This window comes from Lycorma delicatula, chromosome 1, assembly GCF_047948215.1.
Source record: "Lycorma delicatula isolate Av1 chromosome 1, ASM4794821v1, whole genome shotgun sequence".
NCBI lineage: Eukaryota > Metazoa > Arthropoda > Insecta > Hemiptera > Fulgoridae > Lycorma > Lycorma delicatula.
Genome location: NC_134455.1, coordinates 121163413 through 121181758, shown reverse-complemented (window position 1 = coordinate 121181758; position 18346 = coordinate 121163413). Strand labels below are relative to the sequence as shown.

At 29.8% G+C, this 18346-nt stretch overlaps 1 protein-coding gene across 3 annotated transcripts in view; it reads left to right on the top strand.

Annotated features, from left to right (window-relative positions):
• Window positions 1-13712, top strand: part of MED14 (mediator complex subunit 14) — a 130384-nt gene extending 116672 nt beyond the window's left edge. For all 3 annotated transcript variants that reach the window (XM_075360179.1, XM_075360170.1, XM_075360159.1), the window contains 3 exons: window positions 1122-1379; window positions 7132-7332; window positions 13144-13712. In XM_075360179.1, the coding sequence (XP_075216294.1) occupies window positions 1122-1379; window positions 7132-7290 (417 nt within the window). In that variant the 3' untranslated portion in view covers window positions 7291-7332; window positions 13144-13712. The remainder of the gene's footprint in view (window positions 1-1121; window positions 1380-7131; window positions 7333-13143) is intronic.
• Window positions 13713-18346: the final 4634 nt, after the last annotated feature.

Here is an 18346-nt window from a genome sequence, read left to right as displayed (position 1 = left end):
GGTTGTGTGTATACCTTCCCCAGTTTCACAATCTTGCTGTCTGAGATCTATTGCAACGGTTTTGCACCCTTATTATTCAGACAACTCATTTCCATTTCACAGGGATTCAGAGTGTTTTGGCGCACAATCTGTTCCAGCACCTGCCTCATTGCGGCAAAAAGAGTGGCAACGACTCCTGGTCGCAAGTCCTTGTTGCGAGCAAAGGGGCCTTTACCCTTAGTCTTGCTCGTGCTCTTTTAGAGCGGAGACTGTAATCTGTAATTGTGTGTTGATATTTGATTTCAAGCATTTGGTCCAATAGCGGCAAAAAAGTAGAAAGAGTACAGGTGAATACTTAAAATGATAAAATAATAATTAAAATGGGTTGCATGATACCCAGAAATATCATGGAGTCTTTGAGTTAAATTCTGGTCTCTTTCGAAAATTTACGTCTGCAGGCATACTATTTATCGATTTAGAGTTCTGCTGAATAAAAGAGTTCGTGGATGTCCAAAGATGTTTCAAGTGCTGCAGATATGGTCACAGGGCTAAATTTTGTAAGTTTGCCTTGGTGTGTGCCCATTGTGGCAAGGAGGGCCACAAGCGTGATGATTGCTTGCATAGGTCTGTGGTCTGTGCTAACTGTAAGAGGTTGTACAAAAATCATGAGCACCCAGTTGTGGCTGTTACATAAGGGCCATTATGCTGTACTTTAATTCCTTAGATGGTTAGATTCGGTCAACTAAATGCCCAGGGTGCTTATGTAATAATATTGAGATATATTGTATAAGTTTATATCAGTGGTTGAGATTGTAAACATACCTCTCGTACTTTAATTTTTAACTCGGTTTTTAACCCAAAATTTATATTTTCATTCATTTCAGCAAAGCAGAAATATCTGCAAAAGTCTTTGTAACTTAAAGAAAGAGAGAATAATGTAATATTAAACAATAATTTTAAACATAAAGTTAAAAATAAAATTATGTTACAATATAATAGTGTAACATAAAGGAAAAAATATATTACTAAGCAGTAAGTAAATTTATTTTTATAAATAATTATATTCTGCTTTTAGAATTAATTTGATTGTCTATTTATTAAAATAATTTGCCTCTGTAACCATTACATCTATGTTTGTTTAGCTTCAAATTACAAGGGTGGGTCTGCAATATACTGGAGGTGAGCCACCAACATTGGTCTTACCACTGGTATATGATGTCAACAATAACCTGACTCAGCTGGCTGAAAAGCGTGATCCAGGACCTGCAACAGCAATAAGTGCGGCTAGTATGCAACTTAAGCGGTTCCTAGAATGTAATCCTATGCACAATGAATGTTCTCTTTTTCCAGCAGTCAGAGATCTCCTTGCAAATCTTGTTCTGCCTTCAGAACCACCTCAGGTAAATCTTAAAGTGACTTATTTTATTTTTTTATTTTTTGTTTTTTCTTTGTAGAAAGTATTGTTTTATAACATATTTACTGTAGTAAAAATGTTGTTATTAGTACAAATACAAAGAAGTTGTATTTTATTGAAGTTTTCTGAAACAAGGGATAGAGCATTTATAAAGCACATGGGGAAGCAGATATAGTGTAATAAATTAAATTAAATGTCAAAGATAAGAAGTAAGTTTGGAAAAGCATGTAATGAGAGATGAATGATATGCTAAGAAGGATTTGTCTAGAAAGAGAAAATGAAGTTAAGTTTTTTTTAAGTTAAATGACAAGTTAATTGAAGAATGTGAAAAGATAAAAAAAATGTGGATAATTGTTTTAATGAACTTTTAAATTGATTTATGGATAAAAATAGTGGTGGGGAATACAGGAAATGATTAACCTTTTCAGATCATGTAGCCACTAAACTGGCTATGTACGGCGTCAGTTTTTAAACACTGTAAAAAATCATTTTATATGGCATCTAAGTCGGTTATTTTGTTTTGTATTCACAAAGGAATCAGTTTTATTATACAATTTGAACGATGTTTATACGATGTAAAATGTTTTATTTAGATTAGAAAGAATATGACCATTTTTTTCTCAGAAATGTACTTGTGTGTGTGTAACTTGTGTATTATAATTGCTATGAGGGTTACGAATTTATTTATTATTTACAAAAATAGCTTATCTTACTAGCAACATATCGATGTATAGAAAGACATAATAAATTATGATAATTGGCATACAAAAAAAAAAGAAGGTACTTGTCATAATTACGTCACTTCTACTTGAGGTCTATAAATATATTTTCAAACAAATGATATCGGTAAACATGTAACACATAACGATTCGTAATGAATAACACTATACAGTAACAATTGTTTTTTGCCGATCTGAATAGCCTTTTGAGTGGTGGGAATTTTTATAAAACGTAGTTTCTAAATCTCTTTCATTTATACTAACATATGTTACTAATCTGTGATTTATGACACGGGTTTTTCATCATATTTTGCCCAATTTTCAACCGATTTGCTTGAAAGTATTATTTTTAAAATCAGCAAACTATGTTTATAAACACAAAGCAAAAAAAAAAACTTTGCTAATAAAAAACGGTAGAAATGCGCAAAAAAAATTCTGCAATTAAATAATCGTAATTTTTGTACTGTTTCAATTTTTTTTGTTACAGGCATAAAAAATATCCAATCGTAACGGTTTTTTTTTGTCAAAATCTGTTAAATCTCATTAATATACTGTAATTTTTTGACATTTTTTTCACAAGAGGGTAGCATAAGACTATGAAGGGAGGCAATCAGATACCAACATATTTTTGTGGAGCGCTAATCAACCGCGGATCATTGTGATGGGAAAAGGTTAACAAAGTAATCATTGTTATGTATATAATTTAACCACAAAAATAATGAAAGTATAAAAGAAGAGGACCAGATGAGATTTTTGTTTTTTTGTGATGATACTGGGTACAACAGATTGAAATGGTGTATGGTGTTCTATGATGTAAGTATCAGAAAAAAATTAGGAGAAAAAGAAATCCTACCAGATTTTTTCTGTAGATTTTTCCCTGATCACTCTTCTTAAAGCGAATTGATAATGAGAAATTGGAGAAGCATACACTGATGAGACTATCTGCAGACTCACTAGGATTGAGCACTGCTTTGATTAAAAAGATGAAAAATGTTAAGTGAAGAATATTATGTTCTGTCCTTAAAGGAGAAGCTTTTGTCCCTACTAGTCAATAAAAAATGTTTATGTAATTAGAAGGTATTTAATAATACAGATAAGGAAAAAATTTTACAATTCAGTCGTGGAACTAAGGACTAGACTTTGGTCAATTTTAAATATATTAGAGTAACAGAACCGTAAAACATAACTTGGAGGAAAAAATCTGGAGACATTGAATCAATACAGAACTGAGACCCTGCTGTTAAAGGAAGTGATTAAAAGAGAAATTAATCATACGACACTTGTAGACATAATTTGGTAAAGAAAATACTGAAGATGAACAAAATCATCTACAAATATTAGCACAAAAGAAAAATCTGTTGGATGGACTATTGGATGGGAAAATTGAGTTTTATATTTTATTAAAGCTTATTTAACCCATTTTTCTTATGAGTTTCTATGTGCTTGAAGAAAGTTCTAGAAATGTAGTAAATTATTATAAAATGAACTCTATTTTTCACCTATTTCCTTGATTTTACAGATTCGTTATTCTATAAGAATATTGTGATGTATAAAGTAATACAGGTGAGTATACTAAATTTTGAATGAACATTACACAGATGATTGATTATACACCAAACTTTATTATTTCTGTTTAAATAGATGTGGAAAGGAATGCCATTTGTGTAATGTAGAAAAAATCACTTCTGTAATGTGATGTCCATCTTCTTTAATGTAGTTTTCAAGTCGAAAGGTGAAGCTGCCCACATATGTTCCAATGTATTCTGAGTGATTTACTGCACCTCTTTATGAGTAATTGTCTTCAGTTTTCTAATGAAAGGGATTTGTTGACATAATCTCGCTCCTTTAAATACCCCTAGAGAAAGAAGTCACAAATTCTAAGGTCGGAAGATCAAGGATGCTGAAGCACATATTTGGACATGGAAATCAAATGACCAGGAAACAATCCCAATGGAATGTGTGGTGGAGTGGGCTGTAGCCTCATCTTGTTGGGGCCACACATCTTCTTCAAAGTTCAAAATTTGTAGTTCTGGCAGAAAAAAGGTGTTTGTCATGCATGTAATGATTGGAATTCACTGTTTTCACTACATCCTCCTCTTCAAAAAAATAAATAAAAAATAAGGATCAAAAGTGTTATACTGGGATTTCACATACCACACTGTCAATACAGATGAGTGCATAGGTCCTGTTAAAGTAAAATAAATGTATTAGTTCACATACATTTTTCAACAGAATTAAGTTAAAATAATTAATAGAGTTGATGTTAAACTCAACTGTGTAATGCTGATTCAAAAATTAGTGCACTACCAGTCACCTGGTAGTGCACCTGATTTTCAACAAAATCTCCTTTCAAGTCTATAAACTTTTTCTAACGATTCTCTAACCTCCTTCACCATTCCAAATAGTAGCTGGCATCTTTCTCTGCAAAATAGGCATTTATGTTTGCGATAACCTCCTCATCCAATGAAAATCTCTTTCCTCCAAGTGAAACTTTAAGGTTAGGAAACAAGAAAAAGTTGCTTGTGGCCAGATCTGGTGGTCAACTAATTCAAAGTGTAATTCCTGAATTTTAGCCACAGTGAACATCGAAGTCTGAGCAGATGTATTTTCCTGATGGAAAAGCACTTTCTTCTTCAAATGTGGTCGTTTATTTGCAATTTCTGCCTTCATTTTGTCAAGTAATGATGCGTTATACTGTGCCATTATTGTTTTACTTTTTTGAAAATAATCTATAAACAGAATTCCATTACTATCCACAAAAAAAAAAGTCGCCGTCACCTTCCTGGCTGGTGGAACCATGTTCGTCTTTTTCAGAGCAGGTTCACCCTTTCCAGTCGCCTGTTTTGACTGTTGTGTCATCTCAAGTGTAGCCGTGGATCCATGTTTCATCTGCAGTCATGAATCGACACAAAAATCTGACTCGCTTTGTTTAAACTGCTCCAGCAGGGCCTTGGAAATGTTCATTCGAATACATTTTTGGTCCAAATTGAGCAAATGTGTCACCCAATGTGTGGATAGCTTATGCATTTCCAATTCTTCAGTTATTATATGACAAACGCGTTCTTTTGATATGACCATAACTTCTGCTGTCTCCCTAATCTTGATTTGTCAGTCGTCCAGTACCATTTGATGAACATTTTGATGATATTGGTGGTGGTTGCAGTTTTTGGCCATCCTGAACTCTCATCATCAACCAAGTTGGTACGACCATGTTTAAATTTAGCTGCCCATCTTTTCACAATGGCAAATGATGGGACAGAGTCCCCGTAAACAACGTCCAACTTGGTTTTAATTTGTGTAGGCGTATTGCCTTTCAAATGCAAATTTTAAAAATGGCACATTGTTTGATTTTTTCCATTTTCACAAAAACACTCACAATGCTTACTCAAACGATTATCAAACAACTTAGTGTCCAAAATGGTTGAAATTTTAGTGAGTACCTTTCAATGCTTGCGTGAATACATTCCCTAACTTTAGTGATGAGTCTTGCCATCTTTATGTTGAGGCTCAAAACTTTTCAGGTAAATTTTAAAAAGTATCTCTTGAAAGAAGAAATGCAATAATCTGACAAAGAATTAAAATATAAGAAATAGGCTAATTGGTATGAAAGATAGTGGTTTGGGCATGAAAAGATAAACTTCTGAAAATTATTTGCAAAAACACTTTTTCATTTATATAAGCAAATACCCAGATAGGTTATTATTATCTAAAAACTATCAGCTTTTTAAATGCCACACTTCTGACAAAATTTAAAATAAAATTATATAATTAATAATTTCATAGAAGAGCCATTAAAAAAAAAAACGATAGAAAATAAAACAAATTTTGCAAGTATGGAATGCAGCAGACAAAAACAGTAGCAACAAAAGGTTGCATTGGGCCCCTTACAAGTGAAGAAAAAAATTAAACCAGTATGAAAAACCTTAGAAAAACAGATTGCCAATAAAATAGTAATTAAACTTGAAAACAAGAAAAACAAGAAAAGTTCAAAGTGGATGCAATAACAATGGATTCAAATATGTATTTACTACAATTAACTTAGATCTGCTGCAAAGAGTTTCAGATAATAATGAACAGCAACTTAAGATTGCATGAAAATTCAGTGAAAACCTTAATTTTACGAAGTATGACAATTTTGATATACAGTCACCTTAAATATCCATTACCTCACCCAAATTAGAGGTGCTCTTTGTGTAATGTACTCATTCATGTATTGTGATACTGTTAAGTGAAGTAACATTAGTTGAGAATATATTTGTTAATCTGGTTTGCCATAACACAAATAATGAAGTATGGAAATTCTATACAGCACCTGTCTTGCATAGATAACTGAGTCTATATACTAACTTCCATTTTACTCAGTTGGCAGTTGTCAACCTCTCATTTTTAATTATATTTTATTGATATTTCACAAAGCACATGTAACTGGAATAGACAACATAATTAACAAAGATTGACAGAGTGCAAACTTCCTTAACAACTACCATTTTGTTTCATAGCCTGGATTTGTACATGATTAGAAACCCAGCAGATAGAGATTGAGGAAGAAGAGAAAATGACTTCAGGAAGATCATGTTGAAGATGATCGTTAAAAAAAATTGTTCTGCAAGAGATAAGCTTAGCTTGGTTGAGCTAAAATGAGAGCAGTAGTGATTGATGTCAGTAGAGGACTGCATAGGCAAGATCATACTGCCAATTAATAAATAAATGAACAAGATCTGCTATATAGACTGCTTCCTTTATATTAGATGACATGAGAGCAAATGCATTAGTGAATGTTGACCAGATGATGAGACAGTATATATACATGCTCAGGTGTACTGTGCTGCGATAATTCAGAACTATTTTTGCTTTGATAAATTATCCTTCATTCTAATTTTTTTTTTTTTTTTTGTCATGTTTAAAATCTAGACAAATATACAATAGTAATATAAAAAAATTGAATACTTGTTTTTAATCTTTTCTTTTAAATACAGCAGGACCTGTAAATTTAGATTAATTTGTTTTTTTACTTTATAGGTTGTGTCATCTCCGGGTGTAATGGGTGGCCCTGGTAGTGGTCAAATGCAGTCACCTTCAATGATGCACTCACCAATGGGTGTCGTTGGTCAGCCTGGCCCTCAATACCCTGTACCAATGCCTCCTATTGGACAGCATCCAATGATGGGACCTCAATGAGAGCAGGTCCACCCACTCACCATCTTCACACCGTATACAATGGTAGGTTACTCAAAGATAAATACATATTTCTTGAAACTTGTTTTTGTTGCAACATAATTACTGTGAAGTGAAACTATTTACAGTCTTTGCATGTTTGGGTATCTGTAAAAAATTTTACATATTTAAATTGAAATGTTTTTTGAACACTTAATTGTCAGTCTAAAGGCATTGTAAAAACAAAAACAGAATCATATTTCTGTAGAAAATGGGAAAATGCTTGTATAAATCCTGTGAGTTGACAATATGTAGTAGAAAATCAAGTACACTCCACATGTGTGTAATTGCAGCCTACGACTCAAAACTTATTAAAATACCAACTTATGCAGCAACTTTATAGTTAGTAATAAAGGTGTTACTCTTAGAAATGAACATTACCACAATAAAATCTATTTTACCATTTTTATGGCACTTTATTATTATTTTAAGCTTGTAAATTTGGCGTATTTGATTAAGTGTTTTAGTTTTATAAACTTTTCATAATTCCTGTTATGTAACTAATGTATAATTTTTAATTACCTATACTCATTAAAAAATCTCATTATTTTCCTAAATAGTTTTTTAATTAAATTATTATATATTATATAATTTTCACAATTTTTACATGTCCATCTAAGGGTAGAAAATGGACATGTGTAGGGGTTGGGCTAAAAATTTTATTTGATTGGTTATATAAAGCAAACAATTAAAATAACTTTTATTATTAATATATAAGAGATTAATTCAACAACAGAATGATGAAATTTTATTTTAAGATTGTTATTATTGATTCAATTTATTTTTTCATTAATTTATGTGGAGTTAGTTGTTATTATCTTGCTCAGATTGTACTTTACACTTATATAATTAATGTGAAAGTTGCATGAACAAGCAAACCAAACTTAGGCTTATTATTTATTTACACCTATAAATAGAGAAAAACAATTTGTTATTATCCAGTTAGAAATTACAAGTATATTAATTAAAAGTTTAAACACAAATATCTGCAAAAATGTATTCATTACTTTGAAACAGATAAAATATTCCCAAATTCTTACGGTTAATTATTTACCTTTTTTTAATTTTTATAATTAAAAAAAAATAATTTAAATACAAACTCAATCCATTTTGAATAAATTACAGTTATAGATTTGTTTATTTATTGAGTTGATTTTTTATTGTGTTCATTTATTGCGTTGATTTTCTTCACTTTTTAACATGGTTCATTCAAAATATAATTTCTGGATCTTTACATCATCAGATCAGAACTCAATTTATTGTAACTTTACATGTGCTTAATATTTTTTATCCATAATTGGCATACAAGAATAAGCTAAATAAATATATTTGTTATCTTAGAAGTCCTTCGCTTGTAAGACTGATTGCATGAAATTTCACCTACTTCTTTTAGTAATTTTTTTTTCATAACTTCAAGTCAGGAAACAGTCTTATTTTATAGACTGCCTTTTTTAAAATGCTGTGCCATTCTTTGTTTAAAAAATAAGATAAATTATCAACTGTGTATAATTATTTTTTAATTTAACCAATAACACTTAAGCTGTTATCATAAAATATATTTTCAAGACTTGTTAAATTTTAATCTTAACTTTACTGTTTACTTACTAGATGGACCTTGATACATTCTATATATAGACAATTCATTCATAATATTAAAGATATTTAATTGCACACTATATTTTGTAAGTAAAACTAGTTTATGTAATATATATATATATATATATATATATATAGGCAAATGGGAACTACCTTCAAAATGATATGGTAACGATCAAAACTGTTGTAATCACTAATTTTGATCATATTTTATGTTTTCGAGAATGCTGAATCCGAATCTGAGTTTAGATCTAAAATTGAGGGAACATTTTCTTGCATTTTTAGTCAAAAATGCAAAATAGAAGTTTTAATGTTTTTTTGCAGTAATACTTTAATGCTTAAAGTAAACAATATCTTGGCCAAGTATCAATATTTCTCTTTGTAATTTTTTTTGGTATAATCTTCAAGTGATTCTTTGAAAATCAAAACCCGACTGAAATTTCCAAAGAATTTTCCTGATGAGTAATAATTTTTTTAAATGTTTGGTGCGTTCTCATGTGTTTGCACGTGAAATTGCAAAAGTTGACTAACAAACTTGCAAATTTTTTATCTGTAAAATATTAAAGATTAAGATATACAAAAGTTTTTCAGAAAGTTTCTGCTCTTTATTTATCATAGAAAAAAGTTACAAAATTTAAAGAACACCAAACACAATGGAAGCAGCAGCTGCTTGGGCACACGCGAACTGTTTTTCACATCAGGTATGCTGGCTCATTAAAAAAAAAAATAAATAATATTGATTATTTTGTTTTAAGATTTGTTTTTATATATTTTCAATGTTTAATAAAGTACTTTATACCAATATGTAGATTGTTATATCTAAATGAAGCAGATATACTAAAAATTGAAGGAGCTGTTTTGTGCTGTATTTAGTTTTTTTAGGAGATAGTCGTGCTTCAGTATCAATAAATTACTTGAAAATTTGTTTTGATTTTCTTTTGTAGATCATTTATTCAAATCAAGTATCTCATTTTTTTAAATAAAAATTTGCCTTATTCATTTAACTCATAATATGTGCAATATTATAATAGTATTCTCGCACAAACTGTGCATGCCTCGACAGGTGTGCTTGTAGTTTAGTGACTCGTCTACGCACATTGCAGTTCTGAATCAGTTCATTGAAGGTTTTTTCTATTCTAGTATCTGCAAAGTAAAACAGTATAATAAATTTATATATTTACCAAATAGATATTACACTTTTGTACATGTCAGTATACATTTGTTTTTGTATCTTTTAGCTGTCCGGATATATTTATGATATAATTTACAATGTTTCTGTATTTAGCTGTCCATATAATTTATGATGATCCTGAAAGAAATTTGTTTGCTCTTTGGTAGAGATCAATGAATTAGTTATATACCGGGGCATTAAAAAAGGACTTCACAAATTTAAAAGTTTATAAAAATTTATTGAGGTAACTTACAGATTCAGTTGAGGTCTGATTTCATAGAAAAACACATTAAGTTTTCCACCAAAAATTGATTTCATTCCAGACTGTAGCCACAAGTTGGGTGGTACTTCTGCAGTTGCAGTATTAATTCAAAGTCATAGCTCAACATGATCGGCAGGGGAAGGTGGTAGATAAACCCTATTTTTAATGAAATCCCACAAGAGATAAATCTAACAGGTTCAAATCTGGTAACCAAGATGGCCATGCAATTGGGACTTTCACGAACAATCCATCAACCTGGGAATCGAGTATCAAGAAAATCTCACTCCTAAGGAGTTGTGAGTGGTCTTGCTGATACTAATACCGTCCATCTTGGTCATCATCATCATCATCTAAGGAATTAGAAAATTTTGAAGCATATCCAGATAAAAGATACATTTACAGTTGCCTCGTGGAAGAAGAATGTGCCACACAGTTTTTGTTTGCTTAGGGTACAAAAACCATTGACCTTCGGGCTATCACAAATGTGCTGCAAAGTTTCAAAAGAGTTTTCACTACATATTCAGCAATTATGGGTGTTCATCTCACCACTGACGTGAAAGATTGACTCATCACCAAAAATTACATTTTCAAAAAATATATCATTGACTGGAATTCTATCCATCATTTCCGCACAAAACTGTAACCTAGCAACTTTGTTATCATCTGTATGTGTTTGATTCAACACAGTTAGTTAGTACCGCTTCAAGAGCAATCATTTATGTAATACACGCCAAACAGTCGTTTGTGGAATGCCAGTCTCACATGATGCACATCTAGTTGATTTCTTTGGATTAAGTACAAAGCCTTTTTTTTTAGTTATTCCACAGCAGCTTTAGGGATGCGTAGGCATTCTGGTGATTTTGTATGTTTAACAGAACACCCTGTCTCAACAAAGGTTTGGTGCCAAGAGTAAATTGTATGCCTACTTGGAAGCTTCCTACCATACTCTATGAAAATTACGATGAACTACAGTTGCTGACTACAAATCATGAAACCCAAACATGTAGCAAGCATGTTCTGCACCATTAAATGTATCCATTCTTAACAACACTGGTGACTGAATTCAGTATTAATGAACTACACGAATCAAAACTTGATGTGCTTCAACAGAATCTATAGGTTATCTAAATAATTTTTTATATACTTATATAAAGTTGTGAATTCCTATTTAATCCCCTAGTATAATGAAGTATTTTTATAAAAGAAAGGAATGAATTGTAATGCATTTGAGCAAAAAATAAATATAACGTAGCACCATGATAAAATATAAATACAATTTACATTTGGTTATGTTGACATAAATTAATTCACTTATAATTTATCATAAAAATATTAACAGTTTAACTCCTTGTGCAATACATTAACTAATATAAATATTTTGTTTGTTTTATATCACTATAGTGATGACAATATATCAAAAAGATGAAGTAAAGTCAAAATACACTTAAAGCAAATGCGACTACATTTTTGAATCATTTTAGTTTGAAATCAACTTTTTCTTTATGTGGAGAAGAAGAAAATCCAAAGAAAAATATCAAACATACAATTGTATCAAGCAAAAAAATTCTAAATACTGCCAATATTTGAAGTGACACAAATATACAAAGTATATATGGTAGTGTAACAAATTTACAAAATATTAGCACGTGATATGGTCTTTGTTATCAGAATTATATTAGTGAAAAAGCGGTTAAAAGCATATCCTTGAATGACATGAAAAAGACGATACTTATTATGATATTGCCAGAAATAAGTTACTTGCTTACAAAGAAAAGTTCAATTTATGGTGAAATTGTTCTTTTACCAGAAATTTGCAAACATTTCATATAGTGTGTAGTTGAAACAGGTTTTAAAACCCACACTCGCATTGAATATCACATCAAGCTAATATCTTAAACTTTAATATTCTACTGATAAAAGATTTTAATTTGAAACTTTGTTGCTTAACTTTTACAATTTAATGTGCAAACTGATGAAAACGCACCAGAAATTTTCAAAGAATCGCTTGAAGATTATACCATAAAAATTTCAAAGAGAAATATTGATATTTGGCCATGATATGAGTTAAACACAAAAAAAAAACATTAAAATTTCTATCACATTTTTGACTAAAAATGCATTTTAGACAATGTTCTCCCAATTTTAGATCAAGTTAAATTTCACATTCATTATCCTCCAGAAACAAAATATTATAAAAATTAGCAATTAGAATGACTTTATCACTTTTTCATGTTTTTAAGTGACTTAGGGATGTTCCACTCACCTAACAGTAGATAAAGATACACAAGACTGTATATGACAAATTAGTTTATATCTAAGTGGAAAATAGCTAGTAACTGGAGAAAAATTGTATTTTTAATCTATATCCTCAAAAATGATTGAAACAGTCATATGTTAGATGAATTTTTTTTTTGTGAGAAAATACACAGAATTTGAAAAATCTGAAACCTCAGAAGCTAGATGCAATTTATCCATTTTACTGGTCTGTTTCAACCAATTCATCACTTATTTTATGCATTATTTAAATAATTTTTAACATTATGAGAAAAAAGAGGTGGTGGAACTATAGGAGTGCAAGTATTGTGCTCCTGAAACCAAAATATCAGTGAGATTTTTTCACCAAGATTACACCATACATTAAACAAACAAGTATGTTGAAAGTATATTGTGACAGTCTTTCGGGTACTTTTTTTATTAGTATATTTGATTAAGGAATGAAATCTCTGAATTTTTAAACAGAATTATTGTAATCTATTATATTAAAATATTTGTTGTGGTTTTATTTCAGGGATGATTCAGCAGATTTAATGAACATTTTAAATTGAATTAACAATCTGAATCATTATATGGTGAAAGGTGTTGAGTGGGATACACTGTACTGCCTTGTTTACAGCAATGTGGTATGTAAAGTGTCTTATCAGGGCATCAAAAAAATTATTTCTTTTTGTGGAAATGACAGAACACAATGTGATTATTGTAACCTTTTTGAGGAGATAAAACATAAGATTTTGCTATATTAGCATAATAAAAACATTTTTTTATTATAGCTTTGTTTTTGTGTAATAAAGCTCTGAAACATTTGTAATTGCATTATAGGCACTGTTGTATTTATTTTTTTCTTAATAGTTTTTGATCTAATGGTAACAGAACACTGACTGGCAACTGACACTGACTAAGGAAATTTTCATAGTAATTTTTTTATTCTTTTAATGTTTTACCTTAAAATTTTAATGAAAGATAATTTTTGTTAAATATGTTCAGTGGTGCATGAGAAACTTATCTACAATTAGAAGTAGTCTCAACAAATTATTTTAATGCACTGATCACTTTAATGTGCATTTTGGATAAAAACAAAAATACTGGGTTTTAATTATTAAAAAGAAATCAACAGTTGTGTAAATATGTGATTAGCCATATTTTACAGTATACACTTAGTACAACCTAACTCTATATTTTTTGAATCGTACAACATTATTTTATCTCATCATTATATTTATTTATTGCATTACATATTTGATTAGTTATGATATCAGAGTGAGCTGCCCTTTCAATAACAGCAAAATAAGTATATGCGTGTATGCTAAAGATCATACAATGCAGCTATTATTAGAAATGAATATCTTTCTTGAGTCACAAATATTAAACGAGATTGTTTTAAATAAACTAACAGTACTTGTTCTCCTTTATTACATTAATGTAACAACAATATTTTACAAAATGCACTTATGCTTATTATCTATCCTCTGTATTTTTTGAATCCTGTAACAATTATGCAAAATATAAAATTTTCTTTTTATAGGACTGTCATCCATGATTTTATTCCCAGAATCTTATTTCAGTAATTCAGCTGCTTCTGAATCTTATAAATAATCTCAAACTCCATGACTTATTTAAAATAAATAAATGGGATATACTATCAATTTTGAAATAAGTATATTTTGTTATTTTTGTCTACTTCACGTTGATAATTTAGAGCTTGTGATAGAATTATCTTAAGATTATGTCATCTAAGGACTAATGTACTGGATTTTATACAACTATTTGCTAGAGGCATGAATAAAAATCAGTGACATTTATTCAAAACCTAAAATTTATAATCATGAATATGTATCAGTAACATGTATGACATACATTGCCTGTCCAGATAAATAGTAAACAGGCTTTTTAAGAAGATTATTTAAAATTTCACAACTTTCTACACCTGCCTTTGAGGTATGTAGTTAAGTGTATAGTGGCACTATTGCTAGAGTTTCTACTGAGTCCTACTGAAATTTCTGTCTATAATTATTGTGAAAAACTCAGTCATTCAGTTTTTATAAAAAATTGAATTCCAAATTCATATCTGTGTAATTCTATTTGTATTAAAACAAAAAGGCACATTATGAAGAAAGGGAATATGCTTATTTCAGATTAAACATGATACCAGCTCTGACAAAATTATAAAACAACTTTGCAGACCAATTTTTGTGAAGTACTGCCCTTCCATGACATCCTGTTTTAATTAGGTTATCAATTGATAATTTTTTTATATCAATGACAAATTTATTATTGTTCAAATAAGCCTGATTGTAATCATAATTTTTTTCTGCATTGTATTATAATATCTTAAAAGGTTTGGCTTAACATTTCATTAGCTCTATCCCATTACTTCTAGCAAATGATTACATGAGATTGTTGGATGTTGCCAAATGAAAATAAAAAGTGAAATTTAAATTGTCATTTGTATGGACTTGCTCATACATCATATAATGTGTTATATTTTTATTTCTTGTAAATGAATATTTAATGATCTCATCTTTTTTTAAATGAAATAAAGATATATACATAATATTTTAGGAAATAGATGGGAATATAATTTATTGTTTACATAATATATATCTAAATTACTTAATTTGCATTAATATTCACACACATGTACAAGTTCTTAAATTGTTGAAAATGATCAGAGCATATGTACTGAATTTACTTTACCAATAAATAATATTGTTTTACTTTTGCAGATTTTTTACAAAAAGCCATTCTCTGTTTTCTCTATTGTATTTATGTTAATTAGAATATTTTTGTAAATATTCATTTAATTAGACTTTCACTGTAAAAATAGATTATATTGTACAATGTAAAAATATACGATACACTCGTATATTTATATATATATATATATATATATATATATATATATATATATATATATATATTTAAAGTAATGTAAATTATGTTATATTTTTTAATAAGTGATGTTTAATTTGTATTTAATAAACAAATATAAAAAAAAGTGTATTACATATTATTTAATTTATCCATATCATTTGTACTTTTTTTTTAGAATGACTTTTCTTACCATAATTCTCCTAACTCAATTCTTCTCTTGATTTTGGTTTCTTCCATTTACACAGTCATAAGTCTGTTGGTTTTTTCAACCTGCCTTAAGATATGTAATGTCCATCATAGCATCCTGAATTTACCCTACGATTGTTTTTCAAACAGTCAAAAATCTTTCTCAGCTGATTTTTTTTCATAACCAATTTATAACATTGTTTCCATTAATAACTGTTTCTGCATTTTTTTAACTCTCTTAGGGAACCATGTTAATACATCAATAATTTCTCAAATTTTCATATATATCCATGATTCTCCTTTATTACTTTGAATTTAATATTCTTAAATATGTTCCTAGTGATAATTTTATACAGGAGGGATTACCATGCAATTAGTACAGTGCAACCATTTAGGCTAACAGTTTTTAAACGAGTAAATAATACATTTTCAAGTCAAACAGAACTTTCTCGGAAAGAAGTTAATTGTAAAACAAAATTCAAGAAACATAGATTCTTTATGGGGTCATTGCTTTTTAAGGAGATATAATTTACAACAGATATTAACTTATTCAGATCTAATCATCAATATAAAGGTAAGACAAATTCAAATCAGACTCGTGAATGAGGGCATTAAACTAAATCTTCCAAAATTTTGATTAGATTGTGTGAGGATTAAAGACGGTTGACATGTTGCGGTTGATGAAATTATTTAAGAAGTAGGTAAGTTATGAAAGTGTCCTATCCATTGTCTCCGAAGCACTTTGTGTTCTACAAATTCTATATGAGGTGGGTTCAAAGATTTTGGACACAAAATCAAAAATTTGCCTAAGGCTCCTGAATCAATTTCAGTCAGAGGAAATAATTTTTTTCATTGAGTGGTCATGTGACAAGACATGGATCTATCACTACACTCCCACGTCAAAATCAGCAAGTATGGAGGGGAGGAGCATCTTGCCCTGTAAAGGCAAAAACAAGTTCATCAGCTGGAAAAGTCCTAACAACACTCTTTTGGGACTGGAAAGACATGTTGCTCATTGATCTTCTCCATGAACATCACATTGTGAAGGCTGTGTACTACTGCCAGCTCTTGCACAAAGTGAGTACCATCTACAGGAACAAAAGGCACCATTAGCCAAACAGAGAAGTTATTCATCAACTTCTGGCCTCACTCAGCCATTACTGAGCCACTTGAGATGAAATTTGCTGGGAGACCTTAGAGCGTCCCCAGTATTTATCTCCCTGTGATTTTTGTTTTGGTCTGTTGAAGGAGCCACTGTGAGAACACCACTTCCAGACTGACAACTAAGTAGAATAGTTTGTGCACAAATAGCTTGGGACATCCCCAAACTTTCTTTAAGGATCCACAAGCTCTCACACATTGTAAAAAATGTGTAGAACTTAAAAGAGTGAGATAGAAAAATAATAGGTTTGTTTTGTATTTTTATACTGTTAAAAAATCAATGTATATTTGATTAACCTAGTATATATTGTTTAGATCACCCAACCACGGTGGTAGTAACAAAAAGGAATTGTTCAAACTTTCCCACAGCAGTATAAGGAAAACCTTATAGGAAACAATACTAAATTAAAAGACACAGACAGCGTTTTGTTTCAGGCATAGGTTAACACATGCACACAACAGCACTGGGATTTACATTTTGATTCAGTCAATTTACAATTGAAACATAAAACACTTGAGCTTAGGATGGTAAGCTAAACAAACAAATGTTTATTTATGTTTACTAAGATTGTAGTGAGTACAGTTTCAGTAAACTGTACTAAAAACTGAATTGTAGAATAATAAGTGTACAATTAAGTTGTAAATGGTTCAAAATATTTGTGTCTTCACTCTTGCATTAGATCGATGTTACACTAGCAAAAACAATTTTCATTGGAAAGTACTATTAAGTAGCATAAAACTATCTGTTGTAACTTATCATTACTACAACGTATGTGAGCTGCACCATAATTTACATTCTTAACTTAAGAATTAGTGTAAACAAAATAAATGTATTATCAAAATATCTTAATATATGTAGTTATTGCCCTATAAAACTGGAAATGAGCTTTGATCAATCACCAGAAATGATTGGTATAAGAAAGAGAGCTAGTAAGAGTGAGTGATTGATGATTTATTTATACTGGTAATGCCGAGATTCAAACCCCTCTTTCACTTAAACAGTATTTAAAATATAGTTAATACAGTTCTTTTATCTGACATTAGTTTAGTAAGGTATACGCATGAAAAATTATTACAATAATATATATTAAAAAATAATAAATGAGAAAAGTAACAAATATCTCAAATTAATATTTGTAAAAATCAAAGAAGAATATCACTAATGTTAGTGATATTCTTAAAAGATAAAAATTTATTTTGAAACTATTACTTTTCTACTAAAGATAAAATTGAAGCATGTCTAAGTACACAAAACACGTTGACTTGTCACATCAGTAATGAGGTCTTATATCTTACCATTTTTTTTTCCTTTATAAGGAAAATATTTAAAAGTTGCGATTGAGTAATATTTTCAAACTTTCAGTAATTAATAATTACACAAAAAGTAACATGAAATTTTTTTTTTAAATTTGATTCTATTTTACAAGTTAACAATTGCCAAGGTCTTCTTCTTGCAGACAATCTATAAATATCCCTTATTTTACTGGATTTCTCAA